We start from the raw sequence: 19773 nt of genomic DNA, 5'->3' as shown, positions 1-19773 counted from the left end.
CTTCCCGCCCGGGGCCGCGGTGGGTGTGGGAAAGCTGCAGGCGTGCGCTTGGGCAACCGCGTGCCCAGCGAGCGACGCGCCCGCCGCGGCCCCCGGCCGGGGATGCCGCCCCCAGCGCAGCACCCCCTGCCACAACTCACATTCAAGCCGGGTTTCTTTTTCTTTTTTTTTTTTTTTTTTTTTTTGGCCTCAATTTGGGCCAAAAAAGGGGGGGTCCGTAGCCCCCGAGCCCAAGTGGGGCTCCCACAGGCAGGCTACGGGACCCCCCCGGGGGTAAGGAGCCCCCCACCCCCGGCACCGAGCTGTCCCCAGAGCAAACGGGGCCAAAAGCCGGGGGGGGCGGCGAGCCCCCGGCGTTTCGGGGGGCTGACGGGGAGGGGGCCGGGGAGCGGCGTCGCCCGGGGGCTGCGAGGCCACGGCCACGCTCCCGGAGCGAGGGCTCTGGGGTTCCTCTCGCTTTCTCCTTCCTCCCCGCTCGGGCCGGACAAGCCCAGGCAGCGCCGGCTCCTCGGCTCCCCTTGATGTTCCTCCCAAACAGCCCCGCCGCCTGCCAGCAGCCTCCCGAAAAAAGATTTGGGAAGCCGGGGGAGGACGGGGGGAGCGGGCGCGGGACAAGTGAAACTGCCGCGGGCAGCGCCGGCTGCGCCGCTCCCCGCCCGGGCACCGCCGCAGCGGGCTGCGGGGGGGGGGGCTGCGGGGGGGGCGGCGGGGCCGGGACCTGCCTCCCCCGGCACTGCGGGGCACGGGGGTCCGCCTCCCGGCTCCCCTCCGGCGGCGCGTCGAGCGCACGGTGCCAGCCCGGCCCCCCCGCCGCGGCCCCGCGGCCCTCGGAGACCAGCCCCGAGGGGGGCGCGGGGCCCCCCCGCCGGCACCGGCCCCCGGCCCGGCGGCTCAGTTTGTGGGGGCGGCGTTGCCCCCCTCGGGCTCCCGCTTGCCCCCCTTGCCGGCCGGCGGCTCCCCGGCGCCCTTGGCCTCGGGCTCGCCGCCGTCCTTGCCGCCGTCGTGCGTCTTCATGTGCTTGCCCAGGTGGTCGCTGCGCATGAAGACGCGGCCGCAGACGGGGCAGGTGAACTTCTTGGTGCCCGTGTGGGTCTGGAGGTGCCGCTGCAGCTCGTCGGAGCGGGTGAAGCGCTTGCCGCAGAAGAGCCAGTTGCAGACGAAGGGCCGGTCGCCGCTGTGCCAGCGCAGGTGGGCCTTCAGGTGCGAGGTCTTGGCGTACGCCTTCCCGCAGCCCGGGATGTGGCAGTTGTGCAGGTGCTTGCGCTTGGCGCCCTCGGGGCAGGGGCCCCCCCTCTCGGCCTCCTGGCAGTTGGGGCAGCGGCACGCCGCCTGCCCCCCGCCCCGCGGCACCGCCCGCCGGCCCCCCTTGGCCCGCCCGCCCCCCTCCGCCTCGGGGGGCCCCTCCAGCGCCTTGGCCCCCTCCGGCCCCAGGAGGTGCTGGGCGGGGGGCAGGAGGTGGGCGGGGGGGGCGCAGAGCTGGGGCTCGCCCCCGCCGTACCCCCCCCAGCGGCGGCTGCAGCCCGGGGGGCGCGGGCACCTGCAGCCCCCCCTGCCCGTGGGGCAGCTCCATCCAGCTGGCCCCGGCGTGGAGGTCCCACCAGTTGACGCCCCCCTCCTCGCCGGGGGGGCCGGGGTGGGGGGGCCGAAACCAGGGCTCGTAGGGGTGCGCCATGTCCGGGGCCGCCTGCAGCAGCTTGGCGTAGGAGCCGGGGGCGGCGGGGCCGTCGGGGGGCAGCTCTAGCCGCGGGGGGCCATGGGGCTCGTAGGCGCCGGGGGCGGCGAAGGCGGCGTCGGGGCCCGCCAGCGGCAGCTCCGGGGGCGGCAGCGGGGAGGCGAAGTCGGCGCCCGCCGCGGCGCTGCCGTGGGGCTGGAAGGGCTGCAGCGGCTGCAGGTCCAGGTGGGTCGGGGAGGCGCGGGGCGCGTCGGAGGACTGGTTCCCAAGAGAGCCGCAGACAGCTGTGAGCATTGCCGAACGGCGGCGCGGGCGGTGGCGCAGACAGACCTGCAGGGCCAAGGAGGGGCGGCGGGGGGAGAGAAGAGCCGTGAGAAGAGAGGGGTGCGCGTGTGCGCCCTCACCCCTCCGGCCCCCCCGCCCGCCCGCCCGCCCCAGGGTCTCCCCGCGGCCGCGCGCGCTGGCACGGGGGGGCTGTCACCGGCGGCAGCCCCGGACCCAGCTCCCGTCCCCGGGCGGAGCCCTGCAGCTCAGGGGGAAACTGAGGCAGGCGGCAGTGCCCGCTGGTGCTCAGCGCACTGCTGGATGACGCTGCGCTGCGGGTGCCAGCCCTGCCGGGGCAGTGGGTAGCCCGGGGCAGCGTCCCCAGCGCCCACCCACTGAGGACATTTCTCTGCTACACAGCCCAGCGGGACGGAGGCCAGGCAGGGGACACCCCTCGGCCCCCCAGGCAGGGGACTGTCCCTGCAGACCCAGCGCCAGCCCCCGGCGTGGACCCACCGGGTCACTTCTGTGACCCAAAGGGGCTGGTGCCAAATTCCTGTATCCGAGGAAGCCACAGGGCTCTGCTTCGTCCCTCCCCAACGTACGCCCCCCTAGCATGGCCGGGGCATCGACCACTGCTGGGGTCCCCGAGGGGCTGTAGGGCAGCAAGCAGCAGCCCCAAGCCCCTGCCCACTCCTGGCACAGCTCCGGGGTCTTGCCCCACAGCACGGGGACACAGCCCCCGGGAGCCCCCGAGCTGTTGTGGGGCCGCAGCCCCCCGGGCCAGCTGGCAGTGGGACAGGGGAGCGGAGGCCCGGGGCCGAGCCACCGGCAGCGCTTTGAAGCCGGGCTCAGGGCTGCCTTCGCCTGCGGCCACGCAGCCCCGGCCCCAGGCACCTGCTGCTCCCCGCAGCGCGGCCGTGACTCACTGGGAGCTGTGCAAACCCCACGGGGGCCGGGCCCCACCCCGGTGTTGAAATCCACCTGCCGCCACCAGCTCCCGCCCCCCGACTTCCCACCGGCGCCGGGGGGGGGGGTGGCCGAGACCCCCTGCCCTCTTCCCCCATTCTCCCCATGGCAGAAGCCCGGGTGCGAGGCCACGCCGCCCCCCTGCCACCCCTTGCCTGTGTGGGATGGTGACAGACCCCCAGGGAAGTGCAGAGGGGTGCCGGTGCTTTGGGGCTGGGGCCAGGCCCCCAGAGCCCCCCAGCCCCAGCACTACGAGCACGGGGCAGGAGCAGGGCCCAGCGTTGAAGACCCCCGGCAGCACCCAGCCGCGTGGGGTGACCGCTTTCCCCGGCGGGCAGTGCCTGGGCAGGCAGGGGGACCCCACGGAGAGGGCAGGAGCTGGGGGTGCCAAAATCCCCCCCAGCAGGACCCCTCTCCACCTGCGCTACGGAGGCACCGAGCTGAGCGCTGCAGGGCTGGGGGGCACGGCAGGATGAGCCCAAGGGCAGGTCTGGGGGTGCTGCTCCCCAGGGTGGGCTCGGCTCTGCCCTGGGGGGGTCGGCACCGATTGTCCACGACACTGGAGGGCTCCTGGGGATGCCAGGCAGGGGGGTGAGGGCTGGCACCCAGCGGGTGCGAGGCCACCACATCGCCCCATCCAGCGCCAGCCCCCAGCGGGGTCCTGAGCCCCTCGCCAGCCCCTCTGCTCCCCGTGGGAGCCGCACCAGGGCCACAAAGCCCCGTGGCCGTGTCCCATCCCGGGGGTCACACGGAGCTGGGGGCGGAGAGGACCGGCAGGCGCGACCCCAGCCCCCCGAGCCCCCAGGCTGAAGGAAGGAGCCGGGGACAGAGGGGACGCCCGGGGGGGCCCGGGCAGCTCCCACCCAGCGCGGCCCCTCCACGGCTCCCCGGTGCCCCCCGGAGCGACCCCCCCGGCCCCGGCCGAGCCGCGGCCCCGCCACGCTGCCGCCCTGCCCCGGCCCCGCGGGGCTCCCGGGGCGTTTTTCCACCGCGGATGACGGGAGGAGCCCGGGGCCCGGCGCTGCCCCCTCCCTGGCGGGGCTCGGCGACGCGCTGCCCACTGCACCGCGGGGAAACTGAGGCAGCGGCGGCTGATGCGCGCCGTGAGTCACGGCCGGGCTGGGCAGAGGCGGCTCGGCAGGCTCCCAGCCCAGCCGGTGCCTCGCCCCGCGGCGGGGCCGGGCGGGCGGCGCTGCCCTCGGCACGGCCCGGCCGGGCACCGGCGCGGGGCGCACGGGGGGGGGCTCGGGGGGGCTCGGGGGCTGCCGCGGGCGGGGGCTCCCCGGGGCCGGGCCGGGGCGGAGGGGCCGCGGCTCGCTCCGCGCGTGGGCTGGGCACGGCGCGGGGACCCGCGGGGACCGGGGGCGGCCGCGGGGGCTCGCTCGGGCCGGGAGCCGGGAGCGGCGCGGTCCCGTCCGCGGCACCGGGCACCGGGGCCCGCCCCCGTGCCGGCCGTCGGGGCGGCGGCGCCGCGGGCTACCTACGGGTCTAGCGGCGGCGACGGGCTCCCGGCGGCTCCGTCCTCATCGGCGGGGCGGGCGGCGCTGGCTGCCGAGGGACCCCGAGGGACCCGCGCGGCTCCCCAGGGAGCGGGCACCCACCGGGCCGGGCGAGCAGGAATGGCCGGGTCCCGGCCGCGCTCCCGGCTCTTCCCCCCCGCGCCGCCTCCCGCCCCTCCCCGCCCGGCCCGGCCCGGCCCAGCCCGGCCCAGCCCGGCCCAGGTGCTTTTAACCCTTGGAGGCAGAGCCCGGCGGTGGCGGCGGCCCCGGCCCCGGCCGGGATCCGGCGCTTGAAAGCGGAGGGAGGGGACGGGAAGTTCGCAGCAGACACCGCGACCGGCGCTAATTAAAGAAGAAAGCCGCCGCCGCCTCCCTGCGCGCCCGCCGCCCCCCCGCCTGCCGCCCCCCCGCGCCCCGACGGCAGCGGCCGACCCCGGCCGGGCCCCGCAGCCCCCCGCGGGTGGCGCCGAGCCCCCCCCCGCCACCGGCCCCCGTCCCGGGGGGGTCGGTGTCCCTGTCCCGGGGGGGTCGGTGTCCCTGTCCCGGGGGGCTCAGTGTCCCTGTCCCGGGAGGTCGGTGTCCCTGTCCCGGGGGGGGTCGGTGTCCCTGTCCCGGGGGGGGGTCAGTGTCCCTGTCCCGGGGGTCTCAGTGCCCATGTCCCGGGGGGCTCAGTGTCCCTGTCCCGGGGGCTCAGTGCCCCTGTCCCGGAGGGGTCAGTGTCCCTGTCCCGGGGGGCTCGGTGTCCCTGTCCCGGGGGGCTCGGTGTCCCGGTGCCGGGGGGGCTCGGTGCCCCGGTCCCGGGGGGGCTCAGTGCCCCTGTCCCGGGGGGGTCGGTGTCCCTGTCCCGGGGGGGCTCAGTGTCCCTGTCCCGGGGGGGCTCGGTGCCCCTGTCCCGGGGGGCTCAGTGTCCCTGTCCCGGGGGGGTCGGTGTCCCTGTCCCGGGGGGCTCAGTGCCCATGTCCCGGGGGGCTCAGTGTCCCTGTCCCGGGGGCTCAGTGCCCCTGTCCCGGGGGGGCTCAGTGCCCCTGTCCCGGGGGGGTCGGTGTCCCTGTCCCGGGGGGGCTCAGTGCCCCTGTCCCGGGGGGCTCGGTGTCCCTGTCCCGGGGGGCTCGGTGTCCCTGTCCCGGGGGGGCTCGGTGCCCCTGTCCCGGGGGGGTCAGGCCCACCTGGCCCCATTGTCCTCCTGCCGTGGGGTCGAGGGGACGGGGGGACAAGCGCAGGGCTCGGGGGACACCGGGGCTGGGGCCAGACACGTGGCGGCACAGAGCGGGGAGCTGGCGGCCGAGCCCCCCCCGACCCAGATGGATCGGGGCAGCCCAAAGGGCCCAGGAGTTCCGGGCTGAGCCCGACCCCGCTCAGCTGCGGGGGTCCGACCCTCCTGGCCCATCTCCGTCCCCCTGCCCCTGGGGAGCCCAGGCCGCGGGGGCCGCCAGGAGCCCCAGGGGCTGCCAGGCCCCACGCAGGAGCCATTCGATCACTCGGCCGTCGTGGCCCCCTTCCTGCGCCCAAAGCGCCCGGCCGGAGCGGGGCTGGCTGCGGGGGGGCTGCGGCGGCCGCGGGGGAGCGCCCCCTGCCGCGGGGCCCTGGGGGGGGGCGTCCCCGGGCGCCGGCGCCCCGCTGGAGCCAGGACCCCGGCCGCAGCCCCGCGAGCCCGGCTGGCCGAGCCCGGCGCGTGGGAGCCCGCAGCTCCCCGGCGCTTGCCAAGCACCCGGCCGGGCGGCGGGCGCGGGAACTCCTTCGCCCTGGGGGAAACTCTCCCGGTTTTCATCATCGCGTGGGTCCCGGCGAGCGCGCAGGGCTAGGACGGCTCCGCCGCCGCCGAAACGCGGCTGCGGGTGGGGTGGAGCGCGGCCCCCGGCTCTGCCGCTCCGGGACCGGGGGACCCTGGTGTGGGGGGGCCGGGGGCAGCAGGGCGAGCCGCTGGGGGCTGCCCAGAGCCACGCAGCCACAACCGCGCGCAGTCTGCGCCGGCGCTCACACGCTCCGTGGGGCACGGGGGGGGACACAGCCGGACCCCAGCCCCAGGTCCCACCGCCGTCTGGGGTGTCCCCGGTGCCCGGCTGGGCCGCCTTGAGCAGGCGGGAGGGCTGCGGTGCCCCCTGCGATGCGGGGCTCCCCCCGCCCCCCGGGGAAACCCTGGCCCTGTGCCGGGGGAGAGCGGGCGTCGTGACCCCGGGTTGTCCCTGCTGCGACGGGGACGGGGATGCTGCGGCCCCCGGGTGCCCGGCACCTTTGGAGCCGGGGGCGGCGGCGCGGAGCTCCCCACGGCCTGGCCGGCCGCCCCGTGGGGACCCGGCAGCTCCGCGGGGCCGGGAGCGGGGACACCTGCGAGGTGCCGTGAGGAGCGGGGACCCCGCGGAGCTGAGGGTGGCGCGCCTTTCCCCACGCTCCGTGTATGAACTGTGCCCTTCCCCACGCTCCGTGCACGTGGCGGGGATGTGGCGCGTCTCCTCATCGGGGGCTCGTCCCAGGCTCCCCAGTGCTGTGAGACCGGGGGAGCAGGGGGCAGATGGGTCCTGGCAGGGGGTGCCGGCTGCTCTGGCTCCTCTCCCACCACCCCCAGGGGGATGGCCGCTGGTGCAGCCCCTCGCCCCGCCGGCCCCCTCGGCCCCCTCCTGTCGCAGGACACTGTGGGACAGCAGGACACGGCCGTGAGCCTGCGGTGGGACGGGGACCGTGGCGTGGTGTGATCCTCCTGCGGTGACACGGGGCCGTGGGGCTGTGGGGACCGGGGGTGCTGGGGCGGGCAGGGGGCTTGGGGGCAGGAGGCTCCTGGGGCAACCTTGAGCAGGGCTGGGGCCCCTGCTGGGACCACCCGTGGGGGGAATGGTGCCCATGCAGGAGGGTGGCGGGGGGGCATCTCCTCGCCATGGAGCGTCTGAAACCCCGAGCCGTGCCTTGAAATTACAGCTAATTACAGAGCCCATTTGCATAAATTACAAGGCGAGAGGCGAATGCCTCAAATCTCTCCGTGTGCTGGGGCAGCAGGAGCCAATCTGGCACCCCCAGAGGGGACCCAAGGGCCCCGGGGGAGCAGCAGGGGTCGGTGTCCCCAAAACGGCATCCAGGCCCCCGGTGTGCGGCTGGGCAGGAGGCAGCCGAGCCCCCGCACCCCAGCCCTCGGCCCCCGCCACTCCCCAGAGCCCGGCCCCGCTGCCGGGGGGGCTGGGGCCGGCACGGGGGCACCGGCAGGGCCGGGAGGTGGGACAGAGCCTCCAGCACAGGGGCTGGGGACAGCCCTGTCCCCAGCTGGAAGCGGGGCCATGGAGGGATGGGGGAATGGTGGAGGAGGAGAGATGTCCCCCCCGGCCCCAGGAGGGAGCTGGGGGGCTGGAGGGCCGGGGGAGGGGGGGGGGGGACACACTCCTGGCCCCCGGGCAGGGCACTTCCAGCAGCGCCCGGCGCTGGGACTGAGCAATTTCCCCCGCTGCCATAAAACAACCCGGTGTCTGTGCGGGGCGCGGGGCGGGCGGGGGGCGGGGCACGCGCGGGGGCTCACACGGGGGGGTGTGGGGTGTGGGGGTGTGCACACATCCGCACGGTGATGCCAGGTGTGTGTGTGCGTGCACCCACCGTGTGCCTGCACCCAGCCACGCACACGGGTGCTGAGCTCGGCGGGGGCCGGGTGCCCGCGGGCGGGTGCTGGGGGGGGCCGCAGCCGGTGCCACGGGGCGATGGCAACCGGTCCTGCCCCGGCTCGGCCCGCGGGGCTGCGCCGTCTGGGTCAGCGCGGCCCGGGGGGAGCCCCCGGGGCGGCCGCGGGGCCTCAGACGGGGAGAGCCGAGGCGCCCGGATCCGCCGCCCGCGGGCGCCCTGGCAGCGAGCCCCGAGCTCGGGAGGGGGCTGCCCCCGGCCCCGCGCCCAGACGGCCCCGGGGGGCCCCGAGCCTGCTGGGGCTGGCCCCGCTCCAGCTGCGGCACGGGGCCGGTGGCACGCGGGGCTGGGAGCGGGGCGGCGCCGGGTGCCGCAGCCCCGCGGGTTGGTCACGGCCCCCCGCGCCCACGGGTGGGCAAACCGGGGGCGCAGTGACCAGCGGGGACCCGGCGGGGGGACGGGTGCCCGAGCCCCGTGGGACCCCCGGCACCCGCAGGACGGGGGCCCGAAGCCGTCCCTGTCCCCGCGCCTGGCGCGGCACCGGGGGCGCGGCACCGGGGGCGCAGCACCGGGGGCACGGCCCGGCGCAGCCCCCGCCGCCGGAGCCCCCCGAGGGGCGCGGGGGGACCCGGTCCTGCCCCCCGGCCCCCCGCAGCCCCGGCCCCCGCCCCGAGGACGCCGGGGCCGGCGGGAGGCCGCGCTGCCGGCCGGCGGAGCTATCTGCGGGATTATCGCGACGCCCTCCCCTGCCCGCGGCCGTGCCCGGTCGCGGCGCGCCCCGGGGCGGCGTTTCTCACCCGGGCAGGAACTGTCGGGACTCGAGCTCCGCAGCGCGACGGCCTCCCCTGCCCTGCCGAGGGAGCTGACAGCTCGGCGTGATTCAAGCGCGGGTTTTAATTACCCCCCTGTAATCTCCCTGCCTATCGGCACCCGCCCGGCCCGGCCGGCGGGCACCGTGCGCGGAAGGTCCTGGCGCGGCGGCGGGGAGCTCCCGGCCCCGCGCCCGGGCTCGGGACGCGCGGACGCGACGGGGACGGGGACGGGGCTGTACTGGGGACGCGTGGCCGCGGTGGGGACGGGGACGCGAGGCCGGGCGCCGCCCGGCCGTGCCGTCGCCGCCTCCTCCCGGTGCCCGGAGCCCCCCAGGCTGGCAGCGGGGCCGGGGGAGGCCCGGGGGAGGCCGGGCCGGGCCGCGCAGGAACAGGTTCGGCTCCCGCCGGGGATCAAAGGCGCGGAGGCAGCGCGGGGCTGACGTCAGGGCCCCCGGGCAGCGGTGACGGCACCGTCCCCGTCCCCACGCCGGCCCCGCCACCCCCGGCAGGGGCTCTGCAAACCGCCTGCTAATTCTCCGAAGAAATCATTAAGAACAGTTAATGATCTCGGCAGAGATGGGCTGCCGGGCTGCGGAGGTGCCCTCGTTGCCTTAATTGCGCGCGGGCTCTGAGCAGCCGCCAGCAGCCCCGGGCTCGGGGACGGCCGGGGAGGGCAGGGACGGGACCCGTGGGGACGGGGACCTGCGGGGACGGGCCCGCGTCACGGCTCCGGGCCCCGCAGGGCTCCTGGTGCAGCCTGGCTGGGGCCCTGCTGCGCGGATCTGGGTCCCCGTGTCCCCGTGTCCCCTTCCCAGCCTTGCTGGGACAACCTGCGTGGCCCTGTCCCCACCTCGCTGCCCAGCCCCTGTCCCCACGTCCCCACGCGCAACAGAGCCGGGCACACGCGTTAGGGACAGGGACGTGGGATGAGGCTGTCCCGGGGCTGGCGAAGGGCTGGGGGTGCCCCTTGGCGCCCCCCTGTTTGCCAGGCCCCACTTCCAGGGACCCCCCTCCCCCTGCCAAGCAAAAAGCACGAAAATTTGGTATTTTGCAACAAAACGCGAGGCAGGGAGGGGACAAGAACCACCCAGCGCCGCGGGGCTGCTGCAGCAGCGGCGCTCCCCCGCTCCCCACGTCCCCGCACCGAGGCCTCCCCGGGCCCCGCTCCCAGCTCCGGGGCCGTGGGCACGGGGGGCTCAGCCCCGGGGCTCGGCGCCCTCGGCGGCAGCGGGGACGGCCCCGTCCCGGGCAGGGCGAGCCGTGCCTGCGCTCGCGTCCGCGCCGGGCTCGCAGCCGAGAGCCGGCGTCGCCGCACGCCCGGGGAAACTGAGGCAGGGAGCGGCAGGCCGGGGCCTGCCCGGGCGGGAGCACCCCGAGCGCCGGGAGCACCGTGTGGGCGGCGGGGGCAGGCGGCGGGGGCGGCTGCCCTTGGGCCCCCCGCCAGCCCCGGGGCCGGTGCCGAGCGGGGCCGTGCCGGGGGACGGCAGCGGTGCCCCCCCGGCCCCAGGCCGCTGGCCGGGCGCGGGCCACGAACGAGGCACGGGCTGAGCAGCACGTCCCGTGCCCACCGCCCCCGGCACGGCGTGGGGGGCAGCCCCGGGCACGGGACCCCCGTACAGGGCCGGGGGAGGCCGGGGGGGGGCTGGGAGAACCGGGGGGAACCGGGGGGGCGGCGGCGCCGGTGCTTGGCGGCAGCCCGGGGGGCGGCGCTGGCCGCACAGAGCAGGCCCCGGGGCCGCAGACACCGCGCAGCAAAGCGCCGGGCAATTACCCGGCTCCAGCGGGACCGGGAGCGGCCGGGCCCGGGGCGGGGGCGCGGCGGGGCGGGGCGGGGCCGGCCGGGAGCCGCCGGGACCCCGGGGCCGGCTGCGGGGACACCGGGGGGGCGGCGGGGGCGGGGTCGGGGGGCCCGCGGGGGGGGGGGTTCGGGGTTCGGGGGCGGTGCCCCCAGGCCGGGCAGGCCCCGCAAGGCCCCGCAAGGCCCCGGCCGCGCCCCCTCGGCCCCCGCCGCCGCCGTCCCCGCGCGTCACGTGCCCCCCGCCGCCCCCTGCCCCGGGCGCGCAGCCAATCCCAGGCGGCGCGGGGCCGCCCCGCTTTCTCCATTGGCTTCCCCGCCTGTCAGTCATGCCGGGCTTCGACCAATCGGAGGGTGCTGCCATGCGGCTCCCGCCCCCGAGGAAGCCCGCCTCCCCGCCTCGGAAGCTTGGCAGTCAGTCCGCGGACCGGGACGTGCTGCGCTCGCTCTCATTGAGCGGCAGAGCCGTCAATCAAAACTCCGCCCTCCCATTGGGTCTTCTCTTCCGTCCGTCACATCGGGAGCCCGCGCCCATTGGCGGAGCCGTCCCTCCATCACCGCGCCCCATTGCTCGGCGGAGCCGCCCGTCAAGCGGCCGGGCGCGGCGGATTGGCCGCCGATCGAGCCCCTCGCCGCTGGTTGGCCGGAGCGCCGGAGAGCCGGGCGGGGATTGGGCCGGAGGCCGCCGAGGGGGCGGGGCGCGCAGGGCGGTGCCCGGACGGCCCCGCAGGAGGAAGATGGCGCCGTGAGGGGGTCGCAGCCGCCGCCGCCGCCGCCCCGGCCGGTCTGTGCGGGCCCGCGGCGGGGGCGGGGCGCCGGGGCGGGGGGGGAGGCGGGAGGGGCGGCGGCGGCGGCGGGGCCGGGCCCGGAAGAGGCGTGAGGCCCCCGCGGCCCGCCCCGCCCCGCCCTCCCCGCGCCGGGCGGGCGGGCGGCGCTTCCGGGGCCCGGCGGGGCGGGGGCGGGGGCGGGCCCGGGGCTCGTCCCGCCTCCCCGGGGAGCGCGGCGGGAACGGGCCGGGGCGGCGGGGCCGGGGCGGGCCGCGGGGGGCGGGGCCGGGGCGGGGCCGGGGGGTTCGGCGCCGCCCCCCCCGCCCGGAGCCCCCCGGTCCCGGTCCCGGTCCCGGTCCCGGGCAGGCGGCGGGGCCGTGCCCGCTGTGCCCCCCCCCCCGGGGGAGGCCCCGGCCGTGCCCCCCCCGGGGGCAGCTCCGGCTGCTCGCCCCGGGAGGAGCGGCCCCGCGCTACGCGGCACCGGGCCGGGGGGCGCGGCGGGAACGGTGCCGGGGCCCCGCTGCCCCTCGGGTGCGCGGCCGCCTCCGCGCGGCCCTCGGGAGCCCGGGCAGGGCGTTGTGGGGACGGGCCGCCCGCCCCGAGGGCTGGGGGCTGTGCAGCGCCGCACGGCGCTCCCTCTGCCGGGGCGGGGCCGTCGGGGGAGCTCATCGCAGGTAACGAGGCTGCGGTGGTCAGGGTCAGGCTGCCGTGGTCAGGGTCAGGCTGCGGTGGTCAGGGTCAGGCTGCCGTGGTCAGGGTCAGGCTGCCGTGGTCAGGGTCAGGCTGCCGCCGCTCTCTGGAGCGGACGCAACTTCCCCCGGGGAGCCGCGGGGCTGCGCACGGGTGCCCCTGGGGCTGCGGCTCTGCCCGCCCGCCTTCCCCTCCCTGGCCCTGACCGGGGTGCAGGGAAAGCGCCTCTCCCCCTCCTCTCCCCATCCTCTCCCCCTCCTCTCCCCCTCCTCCCCCCACCTCTCCCCCCTGTATCTCCCGTAGACTATCGCAGGTAACGGCACGGTGTCCGAGGTAAATAAACTCCTGTGCGAGGCGAGGGAGCTGCCTCCCAGCAAACCTCCCGGCCGTGCGGCTGGGAGCGCTGCAGCTGCCGCTGTGCTCCCTCGCTGCCCGGGGGTCCCACGGCCGCACGGTCGGGAAGTTTCCTCCTGCGGCTCCACCGCTGGAGTCCTGGGGGCTCCTTCCACGTGCCCCGAGCTCCCGGCAGGCTCCGGGAGCCCCTCACGGTGCCATCGGGGTGTGCGGGCAGGCGGCCGGTACGCGAGGCCGTTCCCAGGGGGCGAAGGGCAGGGGGAGAGGCCGAGGCACAGAACTGCGCTTGGGACAGGCGGAGGAAGGAGGAAGGTGGCTGGGAGAAAGGGAACGTTACGAATCGCTGCCCCTTCACCGCCTCGAGGGAAGTCCTGGCGCCGGAAGGCGGCTGCCACGGGGGCGAGCTGGGCCCGAGCCGCTCGGCGCATCCTCCGTGGGGCACGGAGCAGTGCGCGCCCGCAGCCAGCGGCGGTTTGCGGGGTGTTTGGTGAGAGGGGCCCGGCTGGGCTCAGGGACAGGGAAGCCGCGGGCTTTGGTGCCCGCCTGGCAGCACCGTGCCGCGAGGGCCACGTTACGCCCCCGGGACGGGACGGGACGGGCGCTGTCCCGGCTGGGTCGGACACAAGTCGTCCAAGGGAGGAACGCGCGGGGCTCACGCTGCGGCGACACGGGGCTTCGCCCGGCCCGGCCCGGGTTTGTTTGTGCGGCTGCTGGCATCCCTCTGATGTCTCCGGCCAGCTCAGCGCCGCTGCCCTTTGTAGTCAGGGCTGCTAATCCTCGGCGCTGCCCTAATTCTGCTGCGGGAGGGCGCAGCCCTTGAGCTCGGGCGGCCGTACGAGCAGGCTGCGGGGAAGGGGAGCGTCCCCCGGCGTGACGGACCGGGCTCGGCCGGTCCCTGCTGCGAGGCGGAGCCCCGGGGCTGCGCTTGCACTGCAGCTCTGGGTTCAGCGGTGCCTCGCGCTGGGAGCCCCGTGGGGCCTCGCACCTCCCGCGTGCCCCCGTCCCCGCCTGCCTTCAGCCTTCGCGGCTCCGGGCTCCCCGCTGTGGTTTCGCAGCTCCCCGAGCTCGTTGCCCTGGCACGCGGCTCCGAGCCAGGCGCTGCCGGCCCCGCGGCCCCAGCTGCTGCTCCCGGCCCCTGCCCCTGCCCCTGCCCCTGCCCCTGCCTCGCCGCTGGCTGCCCTCGGCCTCCCCGGGCCCCGCTGGCGGCTCTGCTGCTCCCCCACACGACCTTTTAATTACGTAACGACTCGGCAACGTTCAGCACCAACAGCATACCGAAATAATTGAAACGATGTTTTTCCAGCCTGGAAAGACGCCAGCCCGCACCAAAACGCTGTCCTCGGAGGTTCCCCGAGCTGGAAAAACGAGTGGCAGGGGGACGGCGCGGGCTGGGTGCCGGGAGGCCGCCCCGGGGGGGGCTCTGCGGGGCAGCGGTGCTCCCCGGCAGCCCGGGGCCGTGCGGGGACGGGAGCAAACGCGCCGGGGCCTCGGCCCGGTGCCCGGTGCCCCGCGGTCGGCCGCTCGCTGCGGCCACCATTTGCCTTCGGTGGCCGGCGAAGGCCGAAGGCAGGCACGGGGGAAGGGGGCGACGCGGTGAGGGTTCTCCAGGCCCGGCTGGGGGCAGGCTTGGGGGGTTTGGGCAATGCTGGGGGAGCCCCTCGGGCACCGGGGCCTGGGCTGGGCGCTCCGAGGAGCCGCGGCGTCGCTGCCGGCCTCACTCCCCACCTCTGCTTCCTCCCGCAGACCGAGCGACAGCATGGCTGCGACTGCCGCCGTCAGCCCCAGCGAGTACCTGCAGCCGGCCGCCTCCTCCGCCCAGGTGAGCGCGGGGGCGCCGCGGGCTCCGCGCCGTGCCCCAGGCTCGGGACCGTGCCCCAGGCTCGGGACCGCCGGCAGCGAGCCCCGGGGCGGCCCCTGCTGCCCCCGGGAGGAGGCTGCCGCAGGACAGGCTGGGGAGCCGCGCTCTGGGCCCGTTCCCAGCCCAGCGCTGGCTCCTGCCGCGGCCGCGTGGTGGTGTTCCTCCTGCCCGTGGTGGTGTTCCTCCTGCCCGTGGTGGTGTTCCTCCTGCCCGTGGTGTGCTTTCCCTAAGGACCCCTGGGGTCGCGTTAGCTGCTGCCGCCACGAGGCGGTCGGGGGATTAAAACCGGCGTGAAACGCTGCGGGGGCGTGCAGGGGCGGTGTGAGCAGCAGCAGACATGCAGGGCGTGTGCGGCTTCATGGAGGATGTGAGAGCACAGACGCGATTACAAGGCAGCCGCCGTCCTGGTGGCTAAAAGTAGCACGGCTGGGGTGAGCGCAGGGCTCACGTGATGCGGGTAATTAAGCCGCTCGCTTAATGAGGTGTCCCGTGGGCGCGGGCTGCGTTACTTTCGGCAGCGTGTACCCTTCCCCTGGCGGACTCGCCCTCGGGTCCGTTCGGCTCCAGCCCCTCTCTGACGTGCCCGTCTCCCTCCCAGGACTCGCAGCCGTCTCCCCTCGCCCTCCTTGCAGCGACATGTAGCAAAATCGGCCCCCCTGCCGTGGAAGCCGCTGTGACTCCTCCTGCCCCTCCTCAGCCGACGCCTCGCAAACTCGTCCCCATCAAACCTGCTCCGCTCCCTCTGGGCTCTGGGAAGAACAACTTCGGGATCCTGTCATCGAAGGGGAACCTCTTCCAGCTCCAGGGCTCTCAGGTCGGCACCTCCTACGCCGGGGGGCAGCTGGTTTTCGCCATCCAGAACCCGGCCGTCATCAACAAGGGGCCCCGCGCGGCCGCGAACATCCAGTACCAGGCGGTGCCCCAGATCCAGCCCGCGGGGGCACAGGCCATCCAGGTCCAGCCCAACCTCGCCAACCAGATCCAGATTATTCCGGGCGCGAACCAGGCCATCCTGGCCCCGTCCTCGTCCTCTCACAAGCCCGTGCCCATCAAGCCGGCCCCGGCGCAGAAGGGGGGAGCGTCGCCGGTGCAGGGCGCGAGCGGCGTCGTCAAGCTGTCCGGCGGCAGCAACGTGACGCTCGCCCTGCCCGTCAACAACCTGGTGAGCGCGGCGGAGCCGGGCACGCAGGCGCAGATCGTCGCGGAGAGCCCCTCGAAGCCCGGCAAGAAGCCTCGCAAGAAAGCCGTGTCGCCCGGGCAGCCCGCCGCCCTGGCCGTGGCCGAGCAGGTGGAGACGGTGCTGATCGAGACGACGGCGGAGAACATCATCCAGGCGGGGAACAACCTGCTCATCGTGCAGAGCCCGGGCTCGGGCCAGCCGGCCGTGGTGCAGCAGGTGCAGGTGGTGCAGCCCAAGCAGGAGCCGCAGGTGGTGCAGATCCCGCAGCAGGCCCTGCGCGTGGTGCAGGCCGCCTCCGCCACGCTGCCCACCGTCCCCCAGAAGCCCTCCCAGAACTTCCAGATCCAGACGACGGACCCCGCCCCCACGCAGGTACGCCGTCCTCTGCCGCGTCCCTGCGCCCCGCGCCCAGCTTTTAAGGATCGGGGGTGCTGCGAGCCACCGGGCATCCCCGGCTTAGCGTCGGGTTCAGGCGTCGCTCACGCGGACTCTGATGTCTAGGAGGGGCCGGGGGCGCAGCCGCTGCCCCGGCGGGGCTCTGCGAAGCCTCTCCTGCCGTCCGCCTCCTTCTGCGGGACCTGTAGGAGCGCCGTGTCCTTGAAGGCTCTGCTGTGGCGCCGGCTCGGGCCGGTACCCGGCCTGCGCAGAGGCTCGGGAAGCGCGGGGAGGGGAGGGAGCGGGCTCACGGGCTGCGGGGCTGTGCTGCTGCCTTGGGGAACCAGGCCGCGGGGCCAGAGCAGCCCCTTGCTGCCGTGCGGAGTCAGGGCTTGTCCGCAGGAGGCCCGCGGGCTTCAGGGGCTGGGGCAGCTCCTCGTGCTCGGGGCCGTGCGGGCCCAGCAGGGCGGCTCGCAGCCGGGGGGCCTCATTCCTCCTCTCCTCCCACCAGGTCTACTTCAAAACGCCGTCGGGGGAGCTGCAGACGGTGCTGCTCCAGGAAGCCCCCGCCGTGACGGTGGCCCCGTCCGGCACGTCCTGCAGCAGCCCCGTGTCCCGCAGCCCGGGGGGCGGCAGCAAGAAGCCGGCCACGCGCAAGGAGCGCCCGCTGCCCAAGATCGCCCCCGCCGGCGGCGTCATCAGCTTGAGCGCGGCGCAGCTGGCGGCCGCGGCGCAGGCCATGCAGACCATCAACATCAACGGCGTGCAAGTGCAGGGCGTGCCCGTCACCATCACCAACAGCGGAGGTGGGCCGGGTGCTGCGCCGGGCGGGCGGGGGGGACAGGGGGCGCGGGCAGCTCCCGGGTCGGGGGCACAGAGAGCCCCCGGCAGCGCGCGGTGCAGCTGGGACGCGGCAGCTCCGTAAGCAGATGCCCCGAGCCCCGAGGCTGGGCGCTGCTCGGTGCCAGGTGTCCTCAGCCGCTCTCGCTGCCCGCGCCGCGGGAGGCCGCGGCTGTTTCGCGGGGAGGCGTTTCGGCGGCTCCGCGCGGTCTTTGCGAGCCCGTCGCGGCGGCGGGGTCGGGGAGAGCAGCTGCTGCAGCCCCCGCCGGCGGCGTCAGTCCCACGGGGCCGCGGGACGCGTCCGAGCGCTGCCCAGGAGCCCCGCGAGCTGCTCGCTCCTGGGCTGTGCACAGGGAGGCTGAGCCCTGCCCGGCCCCGGGGACGAGCCGTGTGCCTCGGGGAGGGCCGGGGCCCGGCCAGGCAGGGGGCGCAGAGCACTGGGGGCTCCTCCGGGCCTGCAGCCCCCACCCCGAACAGCCCCGCCAGCCCCGGCCCTGCGGCGGGGACGCCTCCGCCCGTCTGCCGTGCTGCCTGGCGGGGGGCTGCTGCCCCGGTCTCGCGCAGACCCAGCAGGAGAGGTGCCCCCGCACACGCGGGCTCTGCCGCAAGGCGTCGCCGCTCCCCGGGAGCGAGCCCGGCCCCTCCGCTCCCCCGGGGCTGGCGCCTCCCGCAGCCCACAACAGCCAGGCACAGCCCCAGGCCCTCGAGCAGCCCCGGCACGCCCCGCTCCCCGTCGCCTGCCCCGAGCCGCGCATCCCCGCGGCCGCTCCGTCCCGCCCTGGCGCACCGTCCCCGGCCCCGAGCCGGCGGCTGCGGGGAGCTGAGGGCAGAGGCTGCGTCTGGGGAGCGTTTATCTGCGCTGCGATCCAGAGAGACCTGCTGGCGCTCCGCGGTTTCTCCCGGCAGGACCCGGCAGCAGTCCCGGCCGGGTTTGGCGCTCGGAAGCTGCCGGTTCTTGCTCAACCCGACGGTGTCAGCGTAAAACGCGCTGCGGTGCGGTTCAGGGCTCCTCAGCGCGCCGCCGCCATCGCCGGGGCGGCTTTAGGGGGGGTTAATTGCTGCTTCGTGACGAGCGTGGGGAGATGGCTCGGGCAGATGCTGCTGCTGCTGCCTGCGCCGCCGCGAGGCCGTGCCGCAGCCCCGGCCAGGAGGGGCCCGGTGGGACCGGCTGCCTGCGGCCCCGGGCGCGGAGCCTGGGCCTGGCTTTAGCGGGGGCGCGCTCGGCAGGGCTGCCAGGCGGCCGCCCCGGCCCTCGGGCGCTGTCCCTCCCCCTGGAGCCGGAGGCACCTTTGCTCTGCCTGCCCCCTCTCTGCAGAGCCCTTCCTTGCTCGGCCGCCGCACCCCCTGCTTCTCCTCGCCTGCTGCCCCCGAGCTTGCCGACGCTGACCCCGTCTTCTTCTTTGCAGCCCCCCGCACGGCCGCCGGGTGCTGTGCGAGGCCCAGGCTGCCGCCTCCGTGAGCGCCCGAGCGTGGAGCGGCCCCTAGGGTCCGGGGTAAGTCCCGTTTTTTGGTCAATATATTGCACGTTTTTTCAAAGTTTCTTTTTCGTTTCCTCTTTGGCCGTTTCCCCACCCCGAAGGGTCAAACCAAAAACTTTGAAAAACCGCACAGTATATTCAGAAAAAAAGGGACTTACCGGCCCGCCTCGGGGCCAGCACGTGGCGGGGCCGGGGCAGTGCTGCATGCGGGGCTGGGGCGCCGGGGCCCGGGGAGCCTGCCTGGGGTCCGTCCCCTCCCGTCCCGTCCCCGCAGGGGCTCGGCGGGACCCTCGCGGAGCCGCGCTGGGCCCCTCGGGCGCGGGGGCTGGCCGGGCAGCGCCTGACTCCCGGTTCCCTCCGCAGGGCAGCAGCAGCTGACCGTGCAGAACGTCTCCGGCAACAACCTGACCATCAGCGGCCTGAGCCCCACCCAGATCCAGCTGCAGATGGAGCAGGCGCTGGCGGGAGAGGCGCAGCCGGGGGAGAAGCGGCGCCGCATGGCCTGCACCTGCCCCAACTGCAAGGACGGCGACAAGAGGTGAGGGGGGCGCGGGGCGGCCCCGGGGGGGGTCCCGCGGCCGCCTCGCGCCTGACGCCCGCCCTCCCGCTCTGCCCGCCAGGCCGGGGGACCAGGGGAAGAAGAAGCACATCTGCCACATCCCCGAGTGCGGGCGGACCTTCCGCAAGACCTCGCTGCTGCGCGCCCACGTGCGCTTGCACACGGGCGAGCGCCCCTTCGTCTGCAACTGGGTCTTCTGCGGGAAGCGCTTCACACGCAGCGACGAGCTGCAGCGGCACGCGCGCACCCACACAGGTCTGCGGCCCCCCCGCGCGGTCCCGCCCCCCCCCCAGGGCAGCCCCCGGGTCGTGGCCCAGCCCCCCGCGGGCCCCGGCCTCGCGAGGGCCCCGGGTGCTGAGCCGAGGGCCGGGGTGAGCTCGGGCCACCGGCAGCCGCTGTTGGGACGTGGCGGAGCTGCTGGGAGGGACTGCGAAGCCGGGGGCTTTCTGCCCACGGTGACGGGGGGCTGCCGAGGGGACCTGGCGCGGGCACGTCACCGCCTCCCGGGGTCCCCGCAGCCCTGCCCGGGGCCCGTGCCGGGGCGTCCGCGTGCTGACCGCCGCCGCTCTGCCCCGCAGGTGACAAGCGCTTCGAGTGCGCGCAGTGCCAGAAGCGCTTCATGCGGAGCGACCACCTGACGAAGCACTACAAAACCCACCTGGTCACCAAGAACTTGTAGGGCCGGGACCCGCACCGCGGACAGGCCTCGCGGGGCCGCGGCGCGGGGCCGCCGACCGGGCGCCGTCCCGGGCCCCCGCCGCCCCCGCAGCACTCCAGGCTCCCGCCAAGCCGGCCGAGGGCGGCCGCGTCCCCCCCGCACAGCCCTCGGGGACGCCCCCGGCCGCCGCCGGGCCCTGCGCGGGAGCTGCCCGCCGGGAGGGGCGCCGGGGGCCGACCCCTCGCGGACCCCCCGGGGCCCAGCGCCGCGGGGAGCCCGGCACGGCCCCGAGCCCGGCGGGGGCGGGCCCGCAGGGGGCCGCGCGGCCCCGCGGGCCGGCCGGGAGCGCCCCCGCAGCACATTCCGCCTTCGTATTTAACGTTATAAACAGCGCGAGTACGGACGAGCC

The 19773-nt window shown here is 76.6% G+C and overlaps 2 protein-coding genes across 3 annotated transcripts; one reads left to right on the top strand and one right to left on the bottom strand.

Annotated features, from left to right (window-relative positions):
- Nucleotides 1–188: 188 nt before the first annotated feature.
- Nucleotides 189–4590, bottom strand: SP6 (Sp6 transcription factor). The gene is given in 3 exon segments (XM_040537093.1): nt 189–1494; nt 1496–2002; nt 4390–4590. Coding segments are annotated over 2 exon segments (1074 nt in total). The 5' UTR covers nt 1967–2002; nt 4390–4590; the 3' UTR covers nt 189–891.
- Nucleotides 4591–11280: 6690 nt separating this feature from the next.
- Nucleotides 11281–19522, top strand: SP2 (Sp2 transcription factor). Of its 2 annotated transcripts, none has more exons than XM_040537091.1 (7): nt 11281–11389; nt 14160–14235; nt 14873–15826; nt 16341–16635; nt 18511–18685; nt 18768–18961; nt 19285–19522. In XM_040537091.1, exons 2-7 carry the CDS (start codon nt 14173–14175, stop codon nt 19383–19385), a joined length of 1782 nt encoding a protein of 593 aa, XP_040393025.1. In that variant the 5' UTR covers nt 11281–11389; nt 14160–14172; the 3' UTR covers nt 19386–19522. The 2 variants fall into 2 exon arrangements, with proteins under 2 accessions (XP_040393025.1, XP_040393026.1); XM_040537092.1 differs by lacking the exon at nt 11281–11389 and adding an exon at nt 12025–12046.
- The last annotated feature ends 251 nt before the right edge of the window (nt 19523–19773 follow it).

Source organism: Cygnus olor, chromosome 25 (genome assembly GCF_009769625.2).
Source record: "Cygnus olor isolate bCygOlo1 chromosome 25, bCygOlo1.pri.v2, whole genome shotgun sequence".
NCBI lineage: Eukaryota > Metazoa > Chordata > Aves > Anseriformes > Anatidae > Cygnus > Cygnus olor.
Note: the sequence above shows the minus strand (reverse complement) of the source record. Positions and strands in the feature narration are given on the sequence as shown.